At 39.0% G+C, this 20,464-nt stretch overlaps 2 protein-coding genes across 2 annotated transcripts; both read left to right on the top strand.

Moving 5' to 3' along the window:
- Window positions 1–520: 520 nt before the first annotated feature.
- Window positions 521–7,759, top strand: rp2 (RP2 activator of ARL3 GTPase). Its single transcript, XM_065264965.2, has 5 exons — window positions 521–898; window positions 1,934–2,602; window positions 6,315–6,429; window positions 6,557–6,642; window positions 6,742–7,759. The coding sequence occupies exons 1-5, from the start codon at window positions 737–739 to the stop codon at window positions 6,823–6,825; spliced, it is 1,116 nt and encodes a 371-aa protein (XP_065121037.2). The 5' UTR covers window positions 521–736; the 3' UTR covers window positions 6,826–7,759.
- Window positions 7,760–8,180: 421 nt separating this feature from the next.
- On the top strand, window positions 8,181–20,464 carry jade3 (jade family PHD finger 3). Its single transcript, XM_065272664.2, has 12 exons — window positions 8,181–8,370; window positions 13,248–13,304; window positions 13,573–13,632; window positions 13,763–13,842; window positions 13,945–14,102; window positions 16,107–16,297; window positions 16,406–16,617; window positions 16,748–16,915; window positions 17,612–17,728; window positions 17,833–18,291; window positions 18,711–18,828; window positions 18,936–20,464. Exons 3-12 carry the CDS (start codon window positions 13,584–13,586, stop codon window positions 19,907–19,909), a joined length of 2,526 nt encoding a protein of 841 aa, XP_065128736.1. The 5' UTR covers window positions 8,181–8,370; window positions 13,248–13,304; window positions 13,573–13,583; the 3' UTR covers window positions 19,910–20,464.

The following is a 20,464-nucleotide window of genomic DNA, read 5'->3' as shown; positions in this document are numbered from 1 at the left end:
AAATAGTAAAGAATACAATCAAGTTACATAGATTACTGTATAGCACTTTAGTTGTGCTGGTGACCATTTTTCTTTGCATGGAAATAAGTGTAAAACAATTTCTGTTATGTTCTATTGTAGAAAGACAAAAAGGCTTCCAACAAAATGAAGGTGAGTACATAATGACATCATTTAAATTTTTTGGTTCACCCTCCCTTAAAATCAATAATCAGAAGAGTTTGACCTTACCTGCATCTATTGCTCCTTGTCTCTTTACTGAAACCAAACATAACAAGTATTATGTTTCACACTCATAAATGCTTTATTTGCATAATAAAAGACAGGGCAGGTAGGCAGATATATGGGTAGATAAGGGAGGGATAGCAGAAAAGTAACATCCCCACCCACCACAGCTTTAGATTCGCTCTCGCGGTATTCTGATGTCATACGTCAATCTGTCTGCGCAGCGCCGCGAGTCGAACTCGTCTTTTGACTTCACAAATGCGAGTATGCTTTGATTCGCTGTTACCTGGTAACGAGGTCCGCCAAACTGATTGGCTCTCGGGTCAAGGAAACGGGAAGCACGCAGGTTGTGTGTGAGTGATTGAGTAATTTATGGGGAGGGTTTGAGAGATCTGCTGCTGTTGCGGACCGAGACTATTTCAGAAACGCGTGGCATTCACGACAGGAGGGGCGCGCTGACAAATCGCTCAATATACGAACAGATTTTTAAAGACCAGCCCGTTTGTCTTCATAAATGGGGTGCTTCTTTTCCAAAAAATCGAGGAGAAAATCTCCTAAAAAAAAGGACGCCGCTGGGGACGAGAGCGCTGCGGGTAGTGACCTCCCCGAAACTAACAACGGCAGCAACAGCAACCAGGAGGCTCCAAAGCAATACAGTTGGGACAAACGAGAGAAGGTAAGGCGATGCATTATAATACCAGCGTAACTTATATTTTACGTGCATTATATGCACAAATAGATAATTGATACCGCTTTAGGAATTAACCAACGGTAACAGGAACAGCTGATCTCAAGAATAAAGTGACGAAGTGACATAATGCGTCAGCTAAATCACTTCGTTAAATCCTAATGCTAGCGTGTACTGTAGTTTACAACATGCTAGCAAAGGGTTTGGCCCCTTTTGAGTGTTTATTACTGCAAGTCACTGTTTCAAAATCATCGATTTCTCTTTCATTTTAAGTGTTCACGTGCTATTGTAAATTGTAGACAGCTTATTATCATCGGCTTAAAGTCAGTGCACGTAACTTGTTCGCCTGTCGCTGTGTTGAGGATTAGCAAATAAATGTCGACATTAACATACAGTATGACAGCGGAGGAAGGGAGTGAGGGAGTGTCTGTCTGCCCCTCTGATCGCAATAGTATTAGCAATGCTTTGAAAGCTCTTAGCTGTCCGGAAGTATGAACGTTTCATGCTCAAATATTGGTCAAGGCTGTAACAGTTAATCAAAGTTTTCCTGTCAATGTCAGTGACTGATCTAATAATAAATAAGACTGGTAGGCTGGTGTCCCAAATGTCAGTCCATGCAGGGATACTTCATAGGATGGATTGAAGTGTAAATCACTGGGATTATATCCTACACAATATGTCAATCGAATTGCTTTGAAACGTTATATCACACATATCTTTGCACAAACAGTGCAAGATGAGTTATTCACCAAGGCTCCATACTTTCAATAAACCCCTAACCCTAAATATGAACAATAAACACAAGCAATAACAATGGTTGGCAGGGTTGTTTTTGCAGAAGCTGTGCATCACTTACCAGGTAAAAATATGTTTGTAAAAGTTATCTTATGTAATAAATAAGAACCCCCTTTGAAAATGAGGACATCCTGTTGCAAAACAGATCAGAGAACAAAAATAGCTAATAATAGTGTCATCGGTTTCTAAAGTACTCCACTGTCTCTAATGTTGGCGTGTTTATTTCAGGTTGATCCCAAAGACTTCATGCTGACAGGCCTCAAGAATGAAACCGTTGGCCGGTTGCCAGGCACACTCAATGGCCAGCAGTTTGTCATTCAGGAGTGTGAGAACTGCAACATCTACGTATTGGACCATTCGGCGACTATAACCATCGACGACTGTGTGAACTGCCGCATAGTGTTGGGTCCAATCAAAGGCAGCGTATTCTTCAGAGACTGTAAAGATATCAAATGCGTAGTGGCCTGCCAACAGTTCCGCACCAGAGACTGCAAGAAAATGGACGTCTTTTTGTCCTGCGCCACCCAGCCCATTATCGAGTCTTCTACGGGCATGAAGTTTGGCTGTTTTCAGTACTACTACCCTGATTTGGCTTTCCACTTTAAAGATGCAGGCCTTAGCATTTTCAATAACAACTGGAGCAATATTCATGACTTCACACCTGTGTCTGGAGAGACCAATTGGAGTCTACTACCCGAAGAGACTGTTGTCCTGGATCACGTGCCATTACCGGATTCTGAGTCGGAGTTTAAATCCGTGAGAATTTCGACAGAGGCAAGCCGGAGCATAGTTCCCCTGACCAAAGGAGGCCGGCGTAAGGAGAGTGAAGAGTCCTGTCTGTTTGTTTTCTTCGCTGGAGACTACACCACTGCTAATGCCCGCAAGCTTATTGATGAGGTTAGAGATAGTTTAAGAAAGTTTCCATCAGTTGTTGCTCATCTGCAGGCGCTGAATTTTATTAGTGTTACTACCTACCTTGAAATGTCTCATGCGGGAACTTCACAATGAGTCAGTAGCTGTGTTTCCATTACCCTTTAAATTGCGCAAATTGACATTGCAAATTGAAAATACAGCCAATTGACGTGTTTCCACTCAACTCGCAATGTCAATTTGCGCAATTCAAAGGGTAATGGAAATGTGGCGAGTGAGTTCCCGACATGACATTTCTAAAGGAAGCCTCAAGATTATTAGATACGTAAATTATTTCATTGCTTTTTTTTATATTTATTGATCGTAGCAAGTTTGCCATGGTGATTAGGAAATGAAATAGGGTGTCTTTAGTCACTCTGCCTATATAAATAGAAAAAGGAAATGGTTCGTTCCCCCTTCAGTTTAATTTTATAACAGTTTTATTCATCTTTAACTACTGGGCGTGAGACCAACAATACAGGGTATGATTAATTTTGTGTTTAAAGTAGTGCAAAAACAGGGTTAAATACAGTTTGGTTATTAGTGCTCCTCCTGTATAGCGCAGTGGTAGAGCATTGCGTTAGCAGGGCAAAGGGTAATGGGTTCATTACATATACTTTGTAATGCACTGCAAGCCTCTTTGGATAAAAGCATCTGCCAAATGTAGTTAAAATATATTTATGGTTTATTACTTCTATAAGTTATATGTCTCTTTGTGGGCTTCTCGGTTCCTTTGAGCATGTTGTTATAAATGCCCATTAACAGCATGGAAAGACTCTAAGCTTTGCTTTAATTTGCCAGTATGGTAAAAGGAAATGGCAACAAATGCTATTAAGGTGACAATTAATTGCTCTTCGGCTTTATATCTTGAACATCATTCATGTATATGAAAATGAAACACTACCAGTGGCGGATTTAGCAAATTGGGGGCACAAGGCGAAGGTATGTATGGGGCTCCCCTATAAAAGAGAAGAAATTTTTTTTTTTACTCCAAAATGAAGATGGAAAGCAGAGAACAAACAAAGTGTAGCACTACACAATCCAATAGAGAATAAGATCCTATTCGGATGGGATTAGTTTTACAGGGGTAGATGGCGTAATGTAATTTTACCACAGGACGTCTGTTATATTAATGGTCAATTCGGACGGGATAAGAAATCTCAGTAAAACATTTAGAAGTGGGAGGGGTAACTCGTTTGCGCAGCGCGTCACCTCTCGTCGTCAAGTGCACATTACTTTGCTTTCTGATATCAGATGTGCAAACATCATGACACAGACGAGGAAAATGCGAAACACTGTGTTTAATTTCAGTTTGGGGAGAACATCAGTTTCAGAAACAGTTCCGTGCCTCTGAGAAGTAAATTTTACTTTTTCTTTTTTAAAGTGTGTGTCGTGTTATTCAGGAACTGACTTACCACTGACTTGTTTTTCCGCCTAGAATGCAAGAAAATGCTTCTTTAAGCGCTTTTATATTTAAAAGAGACCCGCAAATTAAAATGAAATGACGCAATTTATGTGTATATTTACAGCCGGTCTATTTGCATTGGATTAGTATTACCTGAGGTAATTTCTCTGGACTTTTTTACAGAAGGTAAAAGTTGCCGTAATCTTTACTGACATTGTCTGTAATGATTACTGACATGGAGCATTCGGACGGGACTAAAATCACTGAGAAGCTCTGATAAAAATTGCTTTACCCCACCTCCCTATGTAAAACTAATCTCGTCTGAATAGTACTAAAGTCAATGGGGCAAAAACAGCCACAAACAGTAAATGAGGGAGAAAAAATTTAAATCTGATGCTGCACAAAAACTAGCAATGCATCAAAGCCAATTTTGTTAATCTTTCACATCCACTTTTTATATTGAAAATAAGTAATTGTATGTGTGTTTCCCCAAATCAGTTTTGAGTTTTTGAAAAAATCTTTGGCAATTAAAGACTAAAAATCCTGGATTTTTAATTAAACATTTAGCCGTTTTAATCAAGACTAAGGTTGATTAACAAAATATGTGTCAAAATAAGGTGTGTCACCAAAAATCATTCCATTTGCTGAAACACAGAGAAAGTTGTGGCCAAATTAAGACTCAACAGCACCACATAGTGGACGAAAACATCCCCAACATAACATAAGGGTTACATTAGTTTTTTCTGTAGTAACGTTATTTACTTCATCACAAAAATATTTTTATAATTTTTATTAAGCCCCATTTTTGCATTTATATTTGTCTTGATTCATCTCTGTTCGTGTACTTTACCAGTCCTCCTGTCACTCCGTGTTTATCTTTCGCGCAGCGCGCACCGTTTCGGACTAGTACATTTCATTGTGAAAGAAGGGGGTGTATGTGTGTAGTGACAGATAAACATGAAACTGGAGATTTTAACTAGTGTTTCAAAGTATTTCTTAAGAATATTAATACATCTTACAATGCTTTTGAAGTGTTCATGATGATAAGGGTTTTATTTATTTATTAGGTTGGTTGGGGCCCCCCTAATATGACTGCTGGTAGGGATCCCCAAGCAGCCACCTATACCTAAGCCTCTATGTTTAGACCGCCTCTGAATGCTACACAACTTTTTCAACTTTCCTGACATGCAGATTGTACTATAAAACTGACGCAGAGGGTCATCCCACCATAATGTGGGTTTATTTTTGTGTATATTCTGTCATTTTAGGGGGCGTGCACACCAAAGAATTTAAGTGTGGCTGAAAACACCAAGTCACATACTGTAGGCGCTTGCCAGCTTTTTTTAAGCTGAGCGCTTTGGTTGCTATGATACTTATTCTTTGTTTATCAGTTGTTGAACGATGTCCCACTTGGTTGATGTGATATGTGTCCCGCCCCTCCTTCACTGTGATTGGACGGCTGAGTAGTGACAATGACGAGCTAAACTTTTCACCCAAAGTTGAATATTGCGCTTAGCGCTGAATGTGGAAAAACTGCCAGCTGCTGTTGGTTTTGAAAAGCGCCCGCTTCCATTGGAAACAATTGAAAACATACGCCAAAAAACAAACGCTTTGGTGTGCAAGCTACCTTAGTGTTGTGACCTAGTGTGGATAAAATGCATACTTGTTTGGGCTGGCTTAAGGTGAAGGACAAACTTAATATAAGTATTTTATGTTATATGCATAATGCTCTATTTAAAAATAATCCAAAATCTTTTGTAGACAAATTGGTTTTTAGTGGGTATTGTCACGGACATGTAACGCGTCAGGTGAGCTCAGGTGTGTTAGTGGTTCCATCTGCAAGGTCCAATTGTATGCTAAGAACAGTATTAGTTAGATCGGCATCTGCTTGGAATAAATTGGACTTAAGAATAAGGCATATATCCAACATATGTCATTTTAAGAAGACTTTAAAACAGAGGACAATTAATAGTCTTATACCAGTTAATTTGTGACTGTTATAGGTAATGAGATTTTAAATGCTGTATGTGTGATGTTTATATGTGGATAAAAGTATACATGTGGCTATGTTATATGTATGTTAAACCTATGTATGTTTTACTTGGTGTATTTTAATTGTGTATATGTTTTAGCACTTTGTGGGCCCCAGGAAGACTAGCAACCACATTGTGGAAGCTAATGGGGACCCAAATAAATAAACAAATAAACAAATAAACCTGAATTGATATTACTATTATAAAATATAACCAAACCATTACATTTAGAAATTATTCTCTATCTACCATCTAAATCCAGGCATCTTCCAAAGGCTTTGTCCTCATCCAGACCAAAGAGGTTTCCATGCGTCCTGAAGATGTGAACAGAGTGTTCCAGGATAACGCCGAAAGCCTCACCGAGTGTATCACTAAAGGTGATTTAATGCATTGTGTTATAACTATGTACCTATGTAACTGTGCATGTATAAGACCATGTACATCCTCTTAATCAAAAATATTGTTTGTAGATATTAATCTACATATTCTGATCTTTCTAACTAGGTCCAGTGGTAGCCCTTGAACTGAATGGAGACGGTGTAGTGGAGGCATGCCGAGCCATTGCTGACGAATTGTTCAATGGGACAAAGGTAAATGCACCACAATACTATCATTTCACAAGTCCATTTGTTGAGGATGTACTCTGATCAACTGACACCATTTTATGTTATCTGCTGGTTTTTGCACAGGTGTTTGTTTCTGAGAGCAAAAACACGTCATCGCGAGACGTTGACAACTTTTTCAACTTTGCTGACATGCAGATGGGACTATGAAACTGACGCAGAAAGTCATATTTTTTTGTATATTTTGTAATTTTACTGTTGTGACTGTTGATAACGTTGGGTGATGGCATAACATTGATGCCAAGCCATAGGTCTTAATGGGTATTTTATGTATTTTTATGTATGACCTGGCAATTTTTTTTTTTTTTGATGTCACAATGGTATAATGGCATGTAGTCAATAAGGTCATCTGAATCAATCCAAGAAGGCAAGTGTCTTTAGATATAAAATAAACTCAAAAAGAACTGGAATGTTAGACTCTAATCAAACATTGGCTGGACAATTTTTTTCCATCTATGCTGAAAATCGTACATTTGATTTTATATAGATATTTATTTAATTGTTTTTAATGAATGTATAGAAAATGGTGTTTTATTTAGATTTGTCTGTATTTGTGTATCTATGGCATATTTGTATATAAGATAGTGTATGCTGGATAGCTGTAAAAATGTGTACTTGTTAAAATATTTGTCAAGTATATGTCAGAAAACAATAATTGTGCTGAATCATTTCTAATTGATGTGCTAGGTCACACATAGTCATGTCTTCAATTTTTTGTTATATCAGCATGACTTTTGACCAATCTTTTATGTTGAAAATATATTGTATATGCTTTTCAGTATTTTTTGTTATTTTATAAACAAATATTTGTCCTCCATATGTGTTTTTAGGTAACACTGTTCTGAAAAGAATGTAAACATTTGTAGCCAATACATTTATCAAATTTAATTGAAGATACTACTAAAAGGAGCTTTAGTTTCTCCTTTAAACTTCTCTTTTTGGTGAAAATGTTTAAGATCAACACTTTGCTGTGACCAAAAATATATATTTGTACATTTGAGATCAACTTGTACTTTATAATTTGTAGACAATTTTGTAGACTTGAATACAAGCTGTGATTTGTCAATACATTTTTTGTTGAAAATTGTCTCTTTTTTTTGTTTACCAAACTAAATTATATTAGATTAGAATAGAATAAAGGTCAGGACTAAAAAATAATGTTAAGATGATGCAAATAGTATTTGCTTACACAAAAATTGTGATTAACTAGTTTAGTTTCATTTTCTAATGTTGCTAGAAAACTTGCACAGAAGTGTTAAAATGTCAGATCTAATCTTAGTAGTATAATCTTAGTTTACTGAGATTGTATATGACATTTTAACACTTCTGTGTAACTATTAAACAGTAAAGTATTACTGAATATTAAACGGATTTGATTATCCCTCAAAAGCAACAAGAGGACATTTACTTTTCCCTGGAAAGAAATATGCTAAATAGTCGGTTTTGCCCTTGCGCTCTCTGTAAGCAGGGAAATGAAAAGGCGGAGTTTAGGACCCAGCGGTCGTCCAGTACAATAGTGCTGTTGTGTCGTGGTGAGAGGGTGATTGCTGCTTTTGGGATATTGACAGTGGGACAGAAAAGAAATAAGAAATAAACGCGTATTTTCCGCGTCTGTAGACTGCTGATTTAAAAACACCATTGCAGACTCCATCGCTTTGTGCGATCGTCCCGAAACGGTGGATTTTTGGATGTGAGGTAAGGGTGCAGCGCGAACAATACTGCTCGTGTCTCTTTACACAGGGCTCAGTGTGCCAGTTTATCCAGGGCCTGCAGCTTTCTACTGATCCTTTATGTCCGGGATTTCGGCGTCCGTTTAAAAATTGAGATCGTATTGTTAGCAACGATTCCGATCTATCGCGTTTAAGTTTGTGATTACACGTTTAACGGTGTTACATACGCGAGTAGGTGAAAGTAGTCACTGTAAAGTGTTCGCCATGTAGGGCGGCTCGAGTTTGGCGCCAAGGCCGTCAGCAACCCTGAAGCGTTCAGCAATGGAGGACACCACCACCTAATGCTCACACAGAGTTAACTATATAGTCTTCAGTGTTCACATTTAACCCGACTGTGTGCAATGCTATTTACGTGGCTGTGTGAACGTGCATTGGTTCATTTTGAACTGAATAAATTACACATGCATAAGTGAACATTAGGACAAATTATTGAAATTATCAAAGTAGTGTACAAAAATGATTGCTAAATGGCTTTCTCCTCGTTGCATCACGCTTTGGTTTTACAGAGGGGAAGGTGATATTTTAATTCTCGTTTAATACCTTGTTTGATGGGGAGTTAGCAAAAATACACAACTTTATCGTTGGAGTTTGTATTGTTTATGCTTTGCATGTGTTACCAGTCAAAACATAGTACAGTTTAAACAGTGTATACGCTTTATAATCGATTTGACTTATTTAGTATGGAGCACTCTTGAAAATACTATAGTGTGACAGATAAAACGTTAGATTAAAAAGACACAGAATGTTATGTAACTTAATGTCTAAACAATCTCTAAAGTTATTTGCGCCCAGAGAAAGTTTGGACCGGAAGTACAGTTGGTGGAATGCGGGAATTCCCTCCCCGACCTTCCGGTTCCCCCCTCTGGTTCCCGCGGAATCCCTGAACCGAATATTTTAATCTGTATGGTTCTTGTCGATGGCCACTTTAATTTAACGGCATTATCTGCAAATACTTAAAAAATAATTCAACTAAAACCAGATTGCAGCATCTCTAATATAAAAGCAAAAATCCCACTGCAGTTTACTTTAGTATTATAGTTCACTATTGTAAAAACTAATGTTATACTACTATATCGTAATTACTATATTTAGTTAATGTATACTATGGTATACCATACTATTAGGTATAGGGAATTTACTTGTAGCAAATACTGTAGTACATTTAAATATTTACTATGGGAAGATTTCAAAACATTGTAGTATGTATACATTTACTAGGACAGTGTGATATGGTGTTGTGGGGTGAAGCAGGCAGCTCTGTTGGGGGTGTGGGGTGATCTTTTTGGGCAGAGCATTGTGCTTTGTCATGGCCCAATAGGAGTGGGGGTTGGTTTTAATGGCTGTCATCTTGTTGTGCCACACAAAGCAAGGCTGCCCTGTGACCAACAGACCAGGTTGTCACCTTACCACAAATATTGTTGCTTTAAACACAGTCTGTTTTTAGTAAAAAATTATCCATGGTTTTTTTTTTCCGCAAAGCTTTATGTAAATCCGAATACGCAGATGATTTTATCCAAAGCGATATGCAGTGCATTCAAGCTACATTTGTATCATTGTCTGTATTCCCTGGATCGAACCTATCACCTTTGCATTGCTAATGTTCTACCAATACGTTTCTTGATCAAATGCCTCATTTACACTTTTAGATGCGAGTTGGATTCGGTGTTTCAAATATCACACACAGTTTAATGTGTTTTTAGTTTATCTCCAAAGACTGCATAAGTTTACCTCTTTCAGACCTTCTTAAATGCACGTCCCTATAGGGTTTCCTTTTTAAACAACAAGACTGTGTGTGTAAAGAGGAGTGTGTGCGTCAGAAGCAGATGTTTCTCTGCGAGTTAAAATGCAGGTCTGTTGCTGTCACAAATGTGCTTTAGTGCCATGTGAAAAGTCTATTAAAAGAAAACACAGTTTTTCAATATTTAATTATGTTCTTACCTCAACTTAGATGAATTAATACATACTAGGGGTGTAACGGTACGCAAAAATCACGGTTCGGTGCGAACCCCGGTTTTGAAGCCACGGTTCGGTTCATTTTCGGTACAGTAAGGGAGAAATGCAAACATTAAACTGCATGTTGTTTATTACTTTAAACTTTTTTTTACAATTTGTTTACACTTTTTTAAACACTTTATTAAAATATAACAGATAAAATATATATAAAATGAAAAAATAATAAATAAAATACTACTGCAAAGTTATTTTTTACATTATTTTATAACAGAAGGTAACTCTTATCTTAACCTTCTCTTAAACTTTTTCGACTAAAACCTTGAACTAACAAATTCAATTCCTGAATACATTTATGAACTATTAGCCTACATTTTTGCCACTAAAAAATTTCTGTTTTGATTTATTTTGGATTGTTTAACTCACAGAATTGAATTGGCTATGTACCATCTCTGTATAAAAATAATATTACTGCTCTATGTGTAACTGCATACCAAGCAACATGATGATATACTTATTATACACTCATTTTGAGATTAGTGAGCTGCATACATAGCCATCTTTGATCTTTTGCATGTTTCTCCTAATCTTTGCTTGTGTCATCAATGTAAGCTGTGACTTTACTTACGAACCCCTCCGCAGCTGAGTAACAGCTGAGTAAGCCCGGGTTACAGCTCTTCTCTGTCCCGACCAGCTGATCGCATTGTGACAATGATATGATTGACGTGATATGCAGATGAAAAATCTGATCACGCATTCCTTATTCTTGCTGTCACAGAAAGCGCGTTTCATGGATGCGTAGCAACGAAAGACGTGCATCCTCTCACGCACTTTTGAAAGAACAAAGCAGCGCGTTGACACGCGTTTAACATGCGCTTTTAGATACGACACGTAAACGTTTACATCAATAATCAAACGGATATACAACTAAGTAAAATAAAAATCTTTCTGCGGGCCGAAATATGTTATATGTTTGACAGAAGACTTGCGCTGAACGCGGAGACTTCCGCCACTTAATATGTTCGTGCGGAAACGCACGTATTATGTTCCGCACAGGCGCACACAAAATGCATTCGGCCTTTCGGTGCACGTGCGCACCGTGCCGAAAGCCCTGAACCGAAACGGTCCGGTTCGAATACACGTACCGTTACACCCCTAATACATACCTATCTTTTTTTAATGCGTGCACTTCATCTTTGCACAGCACATCGTGAATGTGCTAGCATTTAGCCTAGCCCCATTCATTCCTTAGGATCCAAACAGGGATGAATTTAGAAGCCACCAAACACTTCCATGTTTTCCCTATTTAAAGACTGTAACATGAGTAGTTGCACAAGTAAATATGGTGGCTCAAAATATAACGTGGCAATTTTTTTAAGAGTGGATAAAAAATTAGAACTATATTGTATGGCGGAAGAGCACTTAGTTTGCAGCACTTCATGATGATGTTACTGCGCGCCAAGGTTGAAGTGCTGTAAACTAAGTGCTCTTCCACGTTTTATTTTGTGCCACCATACTTACTCGTGTAACTACTCATGTAACAGTCTTTAAACAGGGAAAACACGGAAGTGTTTGGTGGCTTCTAAATTCGTCCCTGTTTGGATCCCAAGGAATGAATGGGGCTAGGCTAAATGCTAACACATTCACGAAGCGCTGTGCGAAGATGAATTGCCTGCATGGAATAAAGATAGGTAAGTATTAATCCGTCTAAGTTGAGGTAAGAACGTAGTAAAATATTGAAAAACGGTGTTGTTTTCCTTTAAGGGGAGAGTGAGGATGCAAGTTGAATGCCTTTTTTGTTTACTTAGTCTGACATTACAGAGCACAACATTTAAAATAAGTCTTGAGATTTTTAATTCAATAAAATCGATTTGATCATAAAAGAAAGCTTTTTTTACATTACAGATCTATAATTTATCATTAACCTGCTTGCATTACAGAGCACAGCCGTTAGAATACGTCTGCACTAGATACCCTTATATTATTTTAATTCAATGAAATTCATAACTAGGTCATTTCACCTCAGTAACACAATACATAACACAACTGCTGACAAAAGTCGCTTTGGAATAAAGTGTCTGCCAAATGCATAAATGTATGCCGTTCGGTTGCAGTCTCCGGACTTTAGGGGGTCTGGCCTGATGCTCCAACTACATCCTGTATGCTAAACTGTTACATGATACAGTCGCTTTTATGTCTAAATAGTACAGTTTCTCTGGTGGGTTTAAATTATAGCTATATAATGCAAGCTTAGTTTCTTTCCTTATAAGGGGTTATTATGGTTGATATGCAGACAGTTAAATTGCTCTCAAATCTTTGTTCCTGTTTTTGTTTGACTGTAGTAATTGGCCATGCCACCTAGGGGGTGCTGTGGTTTTTAATTCACGGTTGTGTTACATGCTGCCAAATAGGCAAATTCCACCTAAGCTCTCCTTGTGCTGTTTCCTGTCTCTGGTATTTATAGTGCATGTGCCAGTAGGCTGATGTCTATTGCGAAAATTGAGGTGTCGGACTACATCATAAACCGACCACTATCTACTTGTGCAAAACAATACAATGTTGTTTATATGTCAGAATCCTTTATGCACTACATTACTAGTGCAAGGTAGTTTTTATTTTTTCTAAGTACATTTATCTTATCAATCAACGTCATTGCTTTCAGAAGCGCCTGAAAGACTTTGCTTATATACGCTGTGTGTGCATATTTTTATATATGTGGGTTGGCTGCAATTGCTTCTAGTGAAGCTGGTTAATATTTATTTAAGGAGGCCTCTCTTGGTCTAAATAAATCACAGCATTTTCTTTGCAGGGTGCTTCATAGTCCCGTTACCCTCCATGGGCTTACAGTTTTCTTTTTTGGCTTAAACTGTATGCTTTCCCTTTGTTTTCCAGGCATGAGCAGACGACAGAAAAAGCACGGCGGATGAACACAGTAGCATGCAATTTATGGTGAGTGAGAAACTTGCAACAGCCCTTATAGTACAGTACAGTGATGGTACCATGGTAAAACGCTATGCAGTGGCCCTTACGTGGAACACTAGGAAATAGTATTTTAAATGTTTATTTAAATGAAGTTACACAAGGTTAACATTTTTCGATTATTCTTCATAAACTCATCCTAAAGCATTGCATAGTTTCAATCATTCCTCTTTTATGAATGATAAATGAATAATTTAAGGGGCTATTTATACCCATCTATCGTTATCTCTCATTGCAGGATACGTCAGGATGAAACGACTCAGGGCTTCAAGCAGCAGTGACAGTTCAGACAATGAGAGTAAGTACAACTGAGCCTTACAGCATTCATGCATTCAGATTTATCCAAACTTTTGTGATCTTAAAGCTACAATGAACGTTTATAAAAAGTAAGAAATATTGTTTGACTTTTTTTTCATCACATCGTAAAGGTCCCTCAACGTCCTTCTCCTCTAACAAGTATGGGAGCAAACCAGGCACCCCCGCCTCTGCTCAGAAGAAACCAGCAGAGGTACGAACAGAACAAGGACTATCAGAATCAGAACTATTAGTTGGCAAAAAAAAAAAAAATGGTAACGTCAACCTGATACATGATTTTTTATTATTTTTGCAGGTGTTCAGAAAAGACCTGATCAGCGCGATGAAGCTGCCAGACTCACATCATGTGTCTCCAGAGGATTATTACTTGCTGGCTGATACCTGGAAGCAGGAATGGGAGAAAGGTGTGCAGGTGCTCGCTAGTCCAGATACCATCCCTCAGCCTTCGGTGAGGTACGTCACGCGCTTCAATTACATGATTTAAAGAGCACTTCGTAATGCCATTTACGTGCAAATAATAAAAATAAGTTATGTCGCTTTTGTGCAACTGAAGAGTTTGGTTCCAAAATGCCATTTAAAAAAATAGTTACAGCCAAAATCAGTATTGTGTCAGGTCAGTATTAAAAAGTAAATTCTTCATTTTACGCAAAATCTGATATCCGCCATCTTTTCTCCCTTTTTTTCAAACTAAAAACAAAGTTTTGACTGCTGAGTCATTGACATCATTCTTACGTTTTGCATGTTTATACTAAAAAAAAAAACGCATTTAAACTTACCACTCAGCAACATCCATTTCCAATCTCCGAATGGTTGGATGTTCCCCAAAATCTGTATTTTTGTCTTATACAGGCTCAAACAAATAAGGTTTGTTTACTAATGTGAGCTACTTAATTAAGACTCATATCCCAACCAGACTATTAGAGCAGAGCTCAACCTTATTATTCATTCTAGGGAAAAATCCTAGGGTTGTAAATGAACATGTTAAACCGTCTCTGGATCATTTTTGCACTTAATAAAGTCACTTACTTTATGTAGATATCAGAAAACAATTAACATATTGTATCAATGCATTCTTTGGCACCTTTAATGGTACTACTGTACTGAGTACCTATAAAGCATTATGTAGCAGTGTCAAGTCATGGGTTTGATATAGGGATGTCAAATTATGCAATTTCCCATATTCGATGATCATTTAAATTAACGATCAATCAATCGAATAATCATTAACAGTAATAGTGCAATAAGCCTTTACAGCAGTGGCATATAGCCAATGACATAAATGTGTGCGTAAAAATGCCAGCTTCCTCACGCAAATTAAAATATTTCATTTTGTCTAAATAACATGCTAGTGGGATTGTGAAATGAGTGAATGTAGTTGGTGTTTTGATAAAAATCATCAATTGAATCTCGTAATGAAATATAATGACTAATAGACACAGTAAACTCCGCCTCATAATGGACACTCCGCACAGTCGGATGAAAGTCCGTGCGTCCATGACAAAATAAAAGTTTCATTATCATCAAGTGTTATTTTTCTAGTTGTTCACCTTGCTTTCCGAGTCGTTGATACACCATTTGTAATTATATCCAAGAAGCACACGAAGAGCACTTTTCCCGTTGTCACCTCACTTCAGACCTGCGGCGTACTTTCAGCAAAGATGCTTATATTATGAAGAAAACCCGTAACATTGTTTAGCGTGTAGCAATAATGATGATCAATGATATATGTTGCGGGCGTTCAGAGTGTAACAACAGTCAGTTACAGTTTACATTTAGCAGTTTCTTGCCAAAATTTAAGATTACATTTTAATCTGTTCATTAAAAACGGCTTCTAGTCTCCTTTCCTGTGTATAGCAGTGTTGCTATGCTAATCTTGCAGGCTTCCCTGAAGAGGGTCTTTGCTTTCAGTATCCTAACTGTGTTTAGATTTTCGGCATCGGACCCTCTCCGATCCACTGCGGATGCCATTTCGTTGCGTTAGCAGCCAGCCTCGTCTCGAATGAGGTTAAAAAGCCTAGGTGTGTGTTTGGGATCGAGCATCGTTGTGATCATGGCTAGTTTAACTTCTTCGTGCTTGTTTAATTTTTTTTACCGGCTGTGTATGTGCTTTGCGCAGGCGCCGCACACACGTGCTTGCTCTTTCGCCAATCGTTAAGTTTTATCGATTTAATTCTTATCGACAATTAATCGAAGATCGATTAATTGTTAACATCCCTAGTTTGATACCTAGAGAACACGTAAACTGATAAAATGTAACCTTGAATGCACTGTGAGTCACTTTGGTGTGTAAAAGTAACTCTACCCTAAATGCCCTATTGGTGCACGAATTTTATAATCATGCATTTCCTTCTAAGTTTTATGCAATTTCCATATCCACAATGTACCATGGTACTAACACAGTACTTTTTGTAAGGGGGTTGTTTGCTAAATATGTGGCTTCATTGTGTTTTTTTATAGGATAATAGCAGAGAAGCCAAAGGAGGTCCTCTTTAGTAAACCAAGAAAGTTTATCCAGTGCTGGAGTCAGGACTCTACGGAGACAGGCTATGTCAACATTAAGGAGCTGGCAGAGGCTATGTGCAGATACGATCTTGATGATATAGATCTATACTGGCTCCAGAAGCTCAATGCAGAGCTTCTGCAAATGGGTAAGTAAGAGGAAACCAGTATAAGAAGACCATATGTTTGGTGTAATTGATCCCCAAAAACCCAAGATTATCTTCTCTGGAATAAAGTATCGTTGTGCCCCCTTACAGGTGATGGGCCATTGGATGAGTTCACAGTGGAGCGGGTAATGGAGGCTCTGGAGAGGCAGTGCCATGATAACATGAACCACGCTATTGAAACGGAGGAGGGCTTGGGAATAGAGTACGACGAGGACGTAATATGTGATGTGTGTCGCTCGCCCGACAGCGAGGAGGGGAATGACATGGTCTTTTGTGACAAATGCAACATTTGTGTGCACCAGGTGAGACACTAAAAACAAATCTGTGCTATGGTAGAAGCCAAAGCCAGTGTTAAACATACATTTGAATGTATTTTTAATAAATAGTAATGTAGAAGTATAAAACGCATCATCATCCTCTATCCTGCTGCAGGCTTGCTATGGCATTGTGAAAGTGCCGGATGGAAACTGGCTGTGCAGAACTTGTGTGCTTGGCATCAACCCTCAGTGCCTTCTATGTCCCAAAAGTGGGGGCGCGATGAAGGCCACCAGGGCGGGCACCAAATGGGCTCATGTGAGCTGTGCGCTTTGGATACCGGAAGTAAGTTTTCTTAAGCTTACTAAAATTATGACAACATTATATTTTAGCACTTATTACCCTCTGAATGTAATGTGTTTATTTATATAACATAAACAAAGCAATTTCAGAATTTTGTCATTATTTATCGACATTAAATTTTTACTGTGAATGCAAATATCAAAGTAAAATATTAAAGGGGACATATCATGAAAATCGGACTTTTTTCATGTTTAAGTGCTATATTTGGGTTCCCAGTGCTTCTATCAACCTAGAAAATGTGAAAAAGAAAAACCCAGTAACTTAGTTTTGGCAAACCATTCTCTACAAGCATGTGAAAAAATAAGTCATTGAAATTTGGCTCCCCTTGTGATGTCAGAGGGGGATAATACAGCCCCTTAATCTGCACTATCCAACCACATCACTTAGTGCAGAGATTGAAACTCAATTGTGCCGTCTATTATTTTTTTATTTCAACAACCACCATCATGGCGATCAGTGTTTGCATTTCATCAGCTCATTTGCATTTGAAAGGACACACCCAAAAACGGCACATTTTTGCTCACACCTACAACGTGTCAATTTTAACATGTCATAATAAATTATCTATATGGTATTTTGTGCTACAACTTAACATGTGTACTCTGGGGACACCAAAGATTTATTTTACATAAAAAAGTCTTGTGAAATGTCCCCTTTAATATTTCTGTATGTGTTTAGGTGAGCATTGCATGTCCGGAAAGGATGGAACCCATCACCAAAGTGTCTCATATACCCCCCGGTCGCTGGTCACTCATCTGTAGTCTTTGTAAAATCAAGACAGGAGCCTGCATACAGGTACTGCTATACAGCAAAATACATGCGACCTAGTCTGTAAGATGATTATTTTTGTGATTTACTGTAAGGCCATGTTGTAAGTGTCAGTGTTCTTCACCTTCCAGTGCTCGGTCAAAAACTGCACCATCCCTTTCCACGTCACCTGCGCTTTCGAGCACAACCTGGAGATGAAGACCATCCTAGACGAAGGCGACGAGGTCAAGTTCAAATCCTACTGCCTGAAGCATAGCAAACCCAAAACTGGAGAACCAGGTTTGAGTCCGGCCCGACACAAACCCCCGACCGATACTGAGAAACTGGGCCTGAGGGCTCAGAAGCTTCAGGAGCTGGAAGAGGAGTTCTACACGCTCGTGCATCCCGAAGAAGTGGCACAGGACCTGGGACTGCCTTTCCATCTGCTGGATTTCATCTTTCAGTACTGGAAGATAAAGAGGAAAAGTAACTTTAACAAAGCTTTGCTGCCACCTAAAGACGATGAAGAAAACCTTCTGCTGCAGCCGCAGGAGGACAGCATTCACACACGCATGCGCATGTTTATGCACCTGCGCCAGGACCTGGAGCGGGTGGGTACTAGCACGGATGGTTTTGAATGCTATCTTCGAATATGTAGTTCACTTGAATGGACGTAATTTGCAAAATGTGCTTTATGCAGATTGGGTATTTCTTTTTGATAATGGCTAAACTATTATATACAGACATTTAACAGTACTTATTTTTTGACCAATTGTCCGGCAGGACAAGCCCTTTTCTCTCTCAGTATATAATTTCAATATTTTATTCTGTTTTGTGAATAATAAATGTTACAAATGATGTCCGTTTTATTTTTTACCAAGTTCACTGTGCAACACACGATAGGCTAACAGCCGAAACTGCTTACACATGCAGTGTTAATGTTATAATTTGAAACTATCACAGCTAAAAACGAAAGGTGTGACAGATGAGGTCTTGCACATTGATCTTTACATGTCTTTGGTTTTATCAGGTAAGGAACTTGTGCTATATGGTGAGTCGAAGAGAAAAACTGAAGCTGTCTCAAAGTAAAGCTCAGGAGCAGATCTTCAATCTTCACGTCAAGCTCATCAACCAAGAGTTGTCTGCAGGTAACAAACGCGTTCCTAATATTTTTATTTTTTAAATGACCCCACGTTGAAAAAAGGGCTTGCATAAATGCTTTCTCCTCAATAATTTCTTCTGCTTTTTCTGACAGGGCTTCCAGTATCGAGTTCTTTAGAGAACCTGCTGTTCCCCCCACCTCCCAGGATAACCTTAAAACTCAAAATGCCCAAATTGTCACTTGGTAAAACCAACTCCAAATCTGGTAATGGACCTTTATGCCCAGATAACAGCGGTAATGTGTACGACAGCATCGAGGGAGGCGTCGGTCAAGGAAAACCGCAGCTCCATCAGAGTCGGACAGAGGAGCGCGCCAACGGTCTCATCCCTACTTCCATCTACATCCGACGAGATGGTGGGACTCCGCCTTTGGCCGTGAAGCAGACTGGCAAACCCCTTGCTTTGCACGCTGCCCTCCACGGTCAGTCTTCTAACGGCAAAGTTAAAAGCGAGACGGGCAAACCCCTTGCTCTCCACGCTGCCCTCCACGGTCAGTCGTCTAACGGCAAAGTTAAAAGCGAGACGGGCAAACCCCTTGCTTTGCACGCTGCCCTCCACGGTCAGTCATCTAACGGCAAAGTTAAAAGCGAACAGGAGAAATCCCGTCAACCAAAACCCAATGGCATTATTGAGAAGCCTGTGCTTCAAAGAGACACTTCCTGCCAGGGGTCTACCGAGCAGGAAACCCGTACTGAGATTCCGGGGAAAATTCAAATGGGTGGATTCCACAAAACCTCCCTTGAGCACTTCAGCAAATCCCTGAAAGAGGCCACTGTCAGTTTAGTTCGGACCGACGACCTCCGAGCTTTCGAGAAGAACGCACGCAAGGCGTCTGGCTTCACCAAACCGGTTTCCGGTGAGCGGCCGCTAGGGGGCAGCAGAACGTTTCAGGAGAGCGATGGTTACTGCCCTGATGCGGAGCTCAGTGACTCTGAGCCCGAGGCTAAGAGAAGGTCTCGGCCGGGAAGTAGAGCGCATAAACAGAAAACCCCTGCCAGCAACTTAGTCAAGTCATCCAGTCGAACAAAACTGTCTTTTGGCTCTAGGACATCATCAGTGCAAAGGTGACATCTTCTAAAGCATTGAATTGTCAAACACACTGCCGCATATTACCGTAAACACTCCGGTAATCCTAATTCCAGACTCGCCCTCTGGAAAATAGTTTTCCTCTGTTGAGGATTAGGCGACGGTCATCTGATGGAGCAGATACAAACCAGAGCTCAGCCTTTATATGTGAGCAGTGTAGATTCACTTTTCACAGAAAAGGAGTGCCAAACAAATCTCTCCTGTCTATTGGCACAGATTCATCTGTTTTCTTGATGGGTCTCACTGTGTCTTTCTTCCCAGCTCAGTGTTTCTGTAAAACTCAGTAATGGACAATACACTATATTAACTTGGTCTTGTACAGTACAGTACAGTACAGGTTTTATGGGTCTTGAAGCAGTGTTTCTGTACTAAATGTAAAAAAAGAACCTCAGTTTTTAGACTGTACATAGTAGTTTGTGTTAAGACGTGGATCACTTTGAGAAGATTTTCCACTTGCAAAAACATTACTTTCTTACTGATATGGTTATGCAAATAAACAAAAACCTGAGAACTCTGACAAATGTTTGTTTTGAGTTT

Source organism: Paramisgurnus dabryanus, chromosome 7, assembly GCF_030506205.2.
Source record: "Paramisgurnus dabryanus chromosome 7, PD_genome_1.1, whole genome shotgun sequence".
Lineage (NCBI taxonomy): Eukaryota > Metazoa > Chordata > Actinopteri > Cypriniformes > Cobitidae > Paramisgurnus > Paramisgurnus dabryanus.
Note: the sequence above shows the minus strand (reverse complement) of the source record. Positions and strands in the feature narration are given on the sequence as shown.

Coding starts and splice junctions, on each gene's coding strand:
- rp2 (XM_065264965.2), top strand. CDS start 737: ATGGGGTGCTTCTTTTCCAAAAAATCGAGGAGAAAATCTCCTAAAAAA. Junction 899..1,933: donor GTTGGGACAAACGAGAGAAG/GTAAGGCGATGC, acceptor TGTTTATTTCAG/GTTGATCCCAAAGACTTCAT. Junction 6,643..6,741: donor AATTGTTCAATGGGACAAAG/GTAAATGCACCA, acceptor GTTTTTGCACAG/GTGTTTGTTTCTGAGAGCAA.
- jade3 (XM_065272664.2), top strand. CDS start 13,584: ATGAAACGACTCAGGGCTTCAAGCAGCAGTGACAGTTCAGACAATGAG. Junction 14,103..16,106: donor ATCCCTCAGCCTTCGGTGAG/GTACGTCACGCG, acceptor GTTTTTTTATAG/GATAATAGCAGAGAAGCCAA. Junction 16,916..17,611: donor GTGCGCTTTGGATACCGGAA/GTAAGTTTTCTT, acceptor GTATGTGTTTAG/GTGAGCATTGCATGTCCGGA.